This window comes from Rhinolophus ferrumequinum, chromosome 11 (genome assembly GCF_004115265.2).
Source record: "Rhinolophus ferrumequinum isolate MPI-CBG mRhiFer1 chromosome 11, mRhiFer1_v1.p, whole genome shotgun sequence".
Lineage (NCBI taxonomy): Eukaryota > Metazoa > Chordata > Mammalia > Chiroptera > Rhinolophidae > Rhinolophus > Rhinolophus ferrumequinum.
In genome coordinates, this window is record NC_046294.1 from 3,376,156 (window position 1) to 3,385,066 (window position 8,911).

Consider the following 8,911-nt stretch of genomic DNA (forward strand, 5'->3'; position numbering starts at 1 on the left):
CGTCTTTTCTTTCAGCGCTTTGCTCAGCAACAGAAATTTCACCCGATCCTGGGTGAAAATTAGAGATCTCTCTCTCTCCCTCTCTCTCTCTCTCTCTCTCTCTCCTCCTCCTCCTCCTCCTCCCTACGCCCCCCCCCGCCCCGTCTCTTTCCTCCCCTCCCCCCCTTTCTGCGGAGCCGGAGTCGGCACCGCCAGGCGCGGGAGCCGGCTCCACGCGCCTCGCCCGGCTCCGCCGCCGCCCCTTCCATGGGCGCCACGCTCGCCTGCAGCCGCCGCCGCCGCGGAGCGGGCGCGATGCCACGATGGGCCTGATTTGGCTTCTGCTGCTCAGCCTGCTGGAGCCCGGCTGGCCCGCGGGCCCCGGGGCGAGGCTGCGGCGCGATGCGGGCGGCCGCGGCGGCGTCTATGAGCACCTCGGCGGGGCGCCCCGGCGCCGCAAGCTCTACTGCGCCACCAAGTACCACCTCCAGCTGCACCCGAGCGGCCGCGTCAACGGCAGCCTAGAAAACAGCGCCTACAGTGAGTGTCCGGTCCCGCGGCGCCGCGGCTCGGGTCCCCGGGGAGGAGCGGTGCCCAGGAGGGGTCGGTACTCGAAGGGTGCCGGGGAAAGCGGACCACTCCTCGCGGCCAGAGGGAGGCAGCCGGGGTCCCCGGGTTTTCCTCCACGTCTAGGAGAAGAGCGCGAGAGGAGCTGGGATGGGGTAGGGCTTACGTCCGCAGGGGGCGCGGGCAGCCACTGGCCGCTGTCCCAGCGAGTTGGCCTGGCGGAGTCTGCACCCCCGCCCCTCCCGCTGGTCTGAAGGGGCGCGCGGTAGGCGGCTCTGGGCTCCCCACTCGGCTGAATTCGGTGGCCCTGACAAGTTTGAGCCCTTTGAGGTGTTCGGAGAAAAGGCACCGGACAAGGCATTTATCACCCTCTTTATTATTTTGACGACTTCTCCTCCTGCCAACCCCGGGCGCCCCACGGTCCCCTCTGCCCTCCCTGCTCTCGGCTGCCCAGGTGGCCGGCCCGCGCCTCCGCGTCCGCGCGGAAGATGCTCGCCCGGGCAGAGCCGGGTTCCCCGGCCGCGGCTGCCACCTATAAGACTGCCATTTCCCCGGGCAGAACGCGCAGCCTCCCGCATCCGCCCTTGGCCGCTGAGCGACCAACAGGGTGGGTGCCCCCGCCGCCGGGTGGGGGCTTCGGGTTGGGGTTAGGAGTACCGAGAGTCGTCCGCTTGGGCCTGGGGGCACAGAGACACCCTCATCCCGTCCCGCAGCCAGGACCCGCGGCCTGGACTGTATTTGAGCCGGAGTACCGCAAGGCTCCAGCGTTTGGCTCCTCCGGCCACCGGGACCCAAGCTTCTGCCGAGCCTCCCTCCTGCGAGAAGCGCAGAGCCAGAGGGACTCGATGCGGCTCCTATCGCTGGAGAGCAGGAGACCCGAGCTCCGGGCCTGGCAGGACTGCAGTGGGGAGCGTGGGAGTGTGGCCGGGGCCTCGGGGGTCTTCCGATGAGATGCCCGGCGCTTGGCCTCCGCCCTGGTGCAGGAAGCTGTGCGGTGGATTCAAGTCATTGGCGAGAAACCGCTCCTTCCTCGAGGAAAGCCTCAGTCTTGTGAGGGCGTTTTCGGAGGGCGCCTCTGGAGCCGCACGGTAGAGACCAGCTGTCGCCAAGGCGTCCCAGTGCGCAGGGCCCAGCCACGGGAGCGCCCTGCTAGACTCGCAGGGACACCCAGTTTCTCTCTGAATCCAGAGCGTCAAAATTCTTGGGGCAACCAAAGCTGGGAGCACGGAGACGGAGTAGGGCGCGCACCTGCACCCGCTCCCATCCCGTATACCGTCCCGCGCTTCTCTGGTCCCCGGGCGGGCGCTGTGGAATCCTCCTAGCCTGCGTGTGTCCCGGGGACACAGACTGCACCCCCGCACACTGAGCCAAGCCTCCAGCGCCCGCATCTGAGCCCTGTGGTCCCTGCTGTGCTGGGGGCCAGGCAGGGGAGAAGCATACCCTGGAGAGTTCCCCTGTGCCCCAGTTCCCCTTGGAGCAGTTCTCAGGGGACAGTGGCCCCACCCCAGCCTTTGTTGCAGGTCCCCACGAAAAAGTGCTCTTGTGTCCAGAAGGAAAGGCGTTAGGGGAGATTTAAACTTTCTTACCCACAGTGGGGAGTGGGTGAGCCCTGCCCACTTCCCTTTGTGAGTTGCAGGGTCTAACCTGGCCTCCTGCCAACGGGGTGTATCCCTCCCACATCACTGGGTAATTATCTCCCGCGCAGGTCCAATGCCAGCGGGTTTGGGTGACACCCTCAAGGTGCTGTATATGGGTTATATTATCAACCTGCTTGAATCAGGGTCCCCAGCTTTCCCTACTCCCATGTTCCATGGGCACGGTAGAACTGGCAGTTCAGACTGGTGTCTGCAGCCCTGCCTTGAATTCCAGCTCAAACACACGTGTGGTCTTGGGCAAGTCACACGATGTCAGCAGTTTCATGAAAACTCTCTGGCAAAGCTGTCGAAAGTCTCCCATGAGCTCCATGTCCTGCAAAACCGGGGTACCTGGCACAGAGTCAGCATGTAGAAACGTTAGCTTTGTTATACCCCTGCCCCATTTTGAATTTTTCTCCTTGGAGAAGCCTTTCCTGATGCTCCACCTTCTTCACCTCCTGCCCAGTAATTTCTTTTTCCCCTGAATTTCCGTAGTCACCCCTCTTGGGTGTGTGTTTCAGCTTTGGACAGGGCCCGTGGGCGCTCAGCGCTGCCCCTTGTGCTCTAGGAGGCTGAGGGAGTGATACGCATTCCCAACTCTTCCCAGGTATCCTGGAGATCACGGCCGTGGAGGTGGGCGTCGTGGCCATCAAGGGGCTGTTCTCCGGACGGTACCTGGGCATGAACAAGAGGGGACGGCTCTATGCTTCGGTAAGTCCAGTCTGTCTGTGGGCAGGCACGGGTGGAGCAGCCAGCTCCCCGGACATCACATCAGGGGACAGAGGGCCCACGGGCAGTGCAGTGCTTTGCCCAGGAACGTGGAGGACATGAGCCAGCCCCGGGGACTCCACACCTCGGGCTCTTTGGGCAGTTTTTGGCAGAGGCAGCTGCCAGCTTGAGTGACTTGGAGCGTGTTCCACAGGGAGTTTCACACTGGGAGTCAGACATGTCTTATGTTGTCCAGTGCTGTTGGATTAGAAAATGTTTCTCCAAACATTTGTGGTCACCGCTATTGCTCTTCTCTCAAAGTAGCTGAGGATAGGGGAGAGAGTGTCCCTCAAATTTCCATTGAAATAAGGGGACCCAAGCAAACCAAGGGTGTGTACTGCACAAGAGCTCCCCTGTGGGCTCACCCATAGCTCTCCTGGGAGCGAGGGGAGGATGAAGCCGGGTGTGGCATGGCCAGTTCTCCCCAAGGGCAGAAAGTTCTTAGGCGGGAACCCAGAGGAAGGGAGATGGGACGTGTCGCAGGCAGGCAGGCTTGGAACCCAGTCTATCCACCGCCTGGGCTTCCACAACAAAAAGGGGTCCCGTGACTCTGTGGGTGTGTTCCCCAAGGGTAGGGGCGGGGAATACATGGAGTAAAATACATAGAACTAGGAAATGTGCTACTTTCAACTAGTCATTACTTGCAATTCAGCTGATACCTTCTTGGGCAATGAAAGGTCTTCCATCCACACGTAACCTCAACGACACAGCCCAAGGACCACCTCCCACAGTTAGGTCCCTCCGTTCAGTGTTTGCAGGGGAAACACACCGCCATCTCCCTGTCCCCTTTGCAGTCAGGCAAAGCGTGATCAAGAAGAGTTGCAGAAAAACTCGCCTTATGCGCATTACTTCATTGCAGGTTATTTTGCTAAAGGAAATGCAAAAGTTGGACTGCACCTCTGACCCCGGGGCCATATGATAGAAGCTGTGTCTGGGAGGAGGACCTGCTGGGGCCCAGCCTCCTCCGTATGTGCTTCTAGCATCTCCAAACACCAATTGTGGTTTATAAGGACATGCCCTCGTCCCAGGGTTCGGTCCGAGTTTTTCTTGTCTTTTTTTTAACTTTTAAAAATTTATTTTAAGTGTGTTTTTCCAGGACCCATCAGCTCCAAGTCAAGTAGTTGTTTCAATCTAGTTGTGGAGGGCGCAGCTCACAGTGGCCCCATGTGGGGATCGAACTGGCAACTTTGTTGTTAAGAGCACCATGCTCTAACCAACTGAGCTAACCGGCCACCCCGAGTTTTACTTGTGGTGGCCTGTGGCTTTCCAGACCCTCTGGCCCTGTCCTCCTGGTGCCGCGTGAGTGGAGCTGACTTTCTATTCTTAAAATGGCCTCAGACTTGTCCCTTATGCAGAGGGGACATCCAGGGAGGAGGTCTCATTGGCTTGTGGTGATGGACAGGTCTTACTGACCACAGAGGGCCTTTCGCCCATACTGGGGACATTCACAGTGGGGCAGGGAGGACTGAAATGAGAGGAGAAGCCTAGGTACTCTCACATGTCTTCCATGGGGGACCCAGGCCCAGGGCTTTGGGACACAGAACAAAGAAAGCATTACCTGAACCATCCCAACGGGTCAGAGTCCACCTTCGGCTTCTGTCCCTGAGAGCTGGTGGCGCTGGCTTTGGGGAAGGAGGAAGAGAGATTCCAGCCTCACTGGGGGATACCAGGAGGTCTAGCTGGATAGCATGGAACTTTTCAGAGCATCCCTCGGGCAAGGAACCTGGGAGGTGAGGCAGTCCAGTGCCACCCTGTCACTGCCACCCCGTGCCCCCATCCTAGGCAACTTGCTTGCGAGTGCAGTCCCCCCGGCCCTGCCTCTCGGCTGTGTGGGTTCCCTAGTCTTTGCTGTCAGCCTGCATCTCGCCTCCCAGGCCAGCTCATCCACTGCACCCTGGCAGCTCCCAACTCCAGCCTGACCTCCCTTCTGAGTGAACTCAGATCTGACTTCTGAGATCACTCCCTGAAAGTCCCGATGGCTCTGACACTCCTGACAGGGGGCAGCACACCCCAGCTGAACACAGTGGTGCCCCTAACCCCCCCCCCCCCGCCTGAATTATTGCCCCACCCGCCATTCACTCAAGCTCAAGGTTAGCTAAGAGTCACGATGGACACCTCCTTCTCTCAGTCCGTCTCTAAGTCCTAGACTCTACCTCTTGAATCTCCTCTTCTGTCCACACCCCTCACCTCTCTCGCCTTATCCTCTTGGCCAGTGCCTTATAATTCAGGCCCTCGTCACCTCCCACCTGGACCATCACAGCAACCTTGGGACCAGGCTACAGGCCTCCAGCCTCTCCCTCTTCCAGTCTGTCCATCCATCCATCATCCATCCATCCATCATCCATCCATCCATCCATCCATCCATCCATCCATCCATCATCTATCCATCCATCTTCCTTCCTTCCTCCCTTCCTCCCTTCCTCCCTTCCTTCCTTCCTTCTTTCCTTCCTTCCTTCTTTCCATCCATCCGCCCATCCATCATTCTTCAGTGTCCTGGGCACTTACCATTGTTACAGTCTATGCTAGGTACATGCTGGGGGGTCTCCTGAAATGCAGATCCGCTTCTGTCATGGCCGCCAGGAAGTCTCCATGACCCGCAGGTTATCACCCAGGTGCCTTAGCTCAGCGCACAGAGCAGCGGCCGAGACTGCCTTCTGCTTCCACCTCCCGTCCTGGCTCTGTAACTTGGGACCCCTCACGAGGCCCTGAGCCCTTTGCTCTTTGAGGCCCACAGGACTGTGTCCCTTCAATTGCCCCCAAGTGTCCCTGCAAAGAGAAAGCCCAGCCTGGTGGATGGGCCTCAGTCCTGGAAGACATGTCTTCTCCAGGACAGAGGAGCCTAGGACACGTCTCACGGTGGCACATGGGAGCCAGACAGTACTACAGTGTGCCTGGCATGGGGGTGGGCAAGTCTGCCTGAGCCCACCCACTCACCCCAGGTGGCCCCTGAGCCCACGCCATGCAGGGGTCCAGCACAGGTCAGAATAGCATCATATCTCTCTGCGATTTGGGGCCTGGCACCACCCTGGGCCTCAGTTTCCCCATCTCTAAAGTGCGGAGGTTGTTCTTGGGCACCCAATGTCTGAGCCATTGCTGAGAGGCGGGGAACAGAGGAGGGACTGGGCTTATGGGGCGAGGCAGCCCCCACCCCGATTCAGCCAGAGGGCTCCCCTGCCTGCACCCTAAGCCCTCGCTTCCGGATGTCCACGCCACTAGGTGTTCTGTGCTTAAACATTTTCCTTCCTGGTTCTTCCGGTCACATATTGCCCAATTTGTGGGTCTGGCCCCTGCCAGCCTGTGACCTCTGAGAATGGACCTGTGGCCCTGTGGGCCACCTGTACTCAGAGACAAACCCCGGGGGTCTCTTCCTCCTGCCCTGGGGCCAGTCCTGGGAAGGAGGCCAGGTCCATCTGCCCACCTTTCCCTGCCCCCAGCCTGGCCTCTTGGCACGTTGCCGGGAGGGAAGCGCTGTGGGAGTGGCCCTTGGCGTACCCACCCACCTACGGTTGGGATGGAAGCCACACGTGGGTCATCCTAAGGCATACCCCCTCTTTACCACCCCTGACGCAGAGACCCCACAGGGGTCCCTGTGAGGAAAGCTCTTTCAGCTCCAAGTTTTCACCTCTGTCCCTCCAGAGCCCGCCTCCCAGAGGGCAGGGACCCACATCCCCCACCCTGTCCCAGGGTGACAGATGTTCCATTCATCCCCACTGATGACCTCAACCTCCTGTACCTCTGCTGGTGGCGGGGCCACTGACGCCACAGCACGCTCAGAGCAGGGTCTGCGCCATGTACCAGCTCGAGTCCAGCTGGGCGCCTGGCTCTCTTCCATGCGGCTCCGTCCCTCCTTCAACCTGGGATGCCGGGACCGCGAGGCCACAACTGACTCCCTGAGTTCAAAGCCCAGAGCTGGGACCCAAACTTGACCTGTAACAGCTTGTTAAAAACCTGGCTGTGTTACCCTTTCCTTCCACTTTTGATGTTCTTTTTCTTCTTTCTCGTTTATGCGATTTCTTCTGGGGAGCCATCCACTTCCTTTGTCCAAATGTCCAGTCCTGCTGACGTCCATGCTGCCAGCAGACACTTAGGGCACCTGGGTCGGGCAGGCCCTGTGTCTGTTGTCCCTGTGCTGGGGACATTCTCCAAAGTACCCATGGAGGAGGGTGGGAGGCTGGGGGACCAGAGACGGGAGACAGGGCGAGCCAGGCTTCCCAAGGTGCTCAGGAAACGTCAGAGGAAGAGACACTTGAGCTGAATCTCAAAGGCCAAGTTCACCAGACACGGGTGGGAGGAAGGACAACACCCGGCAGAGGGCACGGCCTGGGCAAGGGTGTGGAGGGCGAGAGCACACGTGTCTGGGCAGGATACGCAGCCAGACTGGGCAGGAGCAAGGGAGCAAGGGAGGTGCTGAGAAGGGTGGTCCCTGTGCCCCTTGCCCCCTGTGTGGCCTGCCGGGCCCACTGCTGACCCACTGACCACAGCGTCTTGCCCTGCACCCGCAGGAGAACTACAACGCCGAGTGCGAGTTTGTGGAGCGGATCCACGAGCTGGGTTATAACACATACGCCTCCCGGCTGTACCCGACGGTGCCCAGCGGGCCAGGCGCCCGGCGCCAGCCCAGCGCCGAGAGACTGTGGTACGTGTCCGTCAACGGTAAGGGCCGGCCCCGCAGGGGCTTCAAGACGCGCCGCACACAGAAGTCCTCGCTCTTCCTGCCGCGTGTGCTGGACCACAAGGACCATGAGATGGTGCGGCTGCTCCAGAGTGGGGCTGGGCTCCGCGGTGGCCTGCCCAGGCCCCCGGGCAAGGGTGCCCAGCCACGGCGGCGGGCACAGCGGCAGAGGAGACGGGGAGGCCATGCTTAGCCCCCAGCCCAGGGGCGCAGAGGCCTCATGCTTTCTGGACCCATGGCTGGCCCGGCAGTGTGACTCTTGGGGACAGAGTCCCCGGCAGAGTCCACTCTCATAGCTGACCGTCACAGCACGGCAGGTTTCCAAAACTGACTCTCCCCTCGTCCCTGCCCCCTTTCCTGCTTCTGGGCTGGCTGCTTTTTCGAGGGCCAACAGAACACATCCCCAGCTCTTCCTGATTCTCTCAAACAAGGGTCAATCAAACTGAAACTGGGGGCCACGCCAGGACTGCGAGGAAGTGCCGCTTTAAAGGAAGACGCTTGTGGGTTTGCGCTGCCCAGGGGCACCCGGTGGCCTACAGGGGAGACCAGCTGAAGTTTGGGATCCTAGCCAACTGGGGAGCCTCCCTGCAGCACAGCTGGGGGACATCTTGGGGGTTTGCGTAATTGAAACATTAAAGTATTTTATTCTACGTTGTTATTTAATAGATTATAATGCAGCCTGAAGAAAAAGAAACACTTGCAGTTTTTACTTGAACCGTATTTGCTTGTGATGAAAGCAGAGTCTGTGCCGAATCACTGTTTTAAGTTGTAAGACTGTATTCTGAGAAATTGGGCTAAACATGCATTTAATCTCCTGGTTTTGAAAGTTGTTATTTTTTGAAACCAATTGATGGTCCATGTGATGGAAAGAACAGGCTGATGCACGTGGGAGTGCGTGTGTGTGCGTGTGCACATACGTGTGAATTCCTGTGTCTGCAGGCATCAGTATGTGTGTGTTCTTGGGTGTATCTGTATTGTGCACGTGTGTGCATGCACGCATGTGGAGAGAGAGAGAGAGAGAGAGAGAGAGAGAGAGAGAGAGAGAGGCTTACTCTGTTTAAAGCCCCCAAAAACTCCCTCCATTGTGAAGCTGTGTGCTTCTCTATGGACCACTTGAGCACCTGTGCTGTGTGCCGGGTACGGCTCTCCCAGGACCCCTTTATCCTTGCAACCTGCCATCGGGGCCTTGAGTGTTTCTGTCTTTGCCTAAGAAAGCGAGGCTCAGAGAGGCAACATTTGTTGCAGTCCACAGCCAGTAGGGCGCCAAGCTCAGCTTGGACCACGTGCCGTC

General features: G+C 59.3%; 1 protein-coding gene across 1 annotated transcript; it reads left to right on the forward strand.

Annotated features, from left to right (window-relative positions):
• Window positions 1-249: 249 nt before the first annotated feature.
• Window positions 250-8,366, forward strand: FGF3 (fibroblast growth factor 3). The gene is made up of 3 exons (XM_033120053.1): window positions 250-519; window positions 2,788-2,891; window positions 7,451-8,366. Exons 1-3 carry the CDS (start codon window positions 303-305, stop codon window positions 7,811-7,813), a joined length of 684 nt encoding a protein of 227 aa, XP_032975944.1. The 5' UTR covers window positions 250-302; the 3' UTR covers window positions 7,814-8,366.
• Window positions 8,367-8,911: the final 545 nt, after the last annotated feature.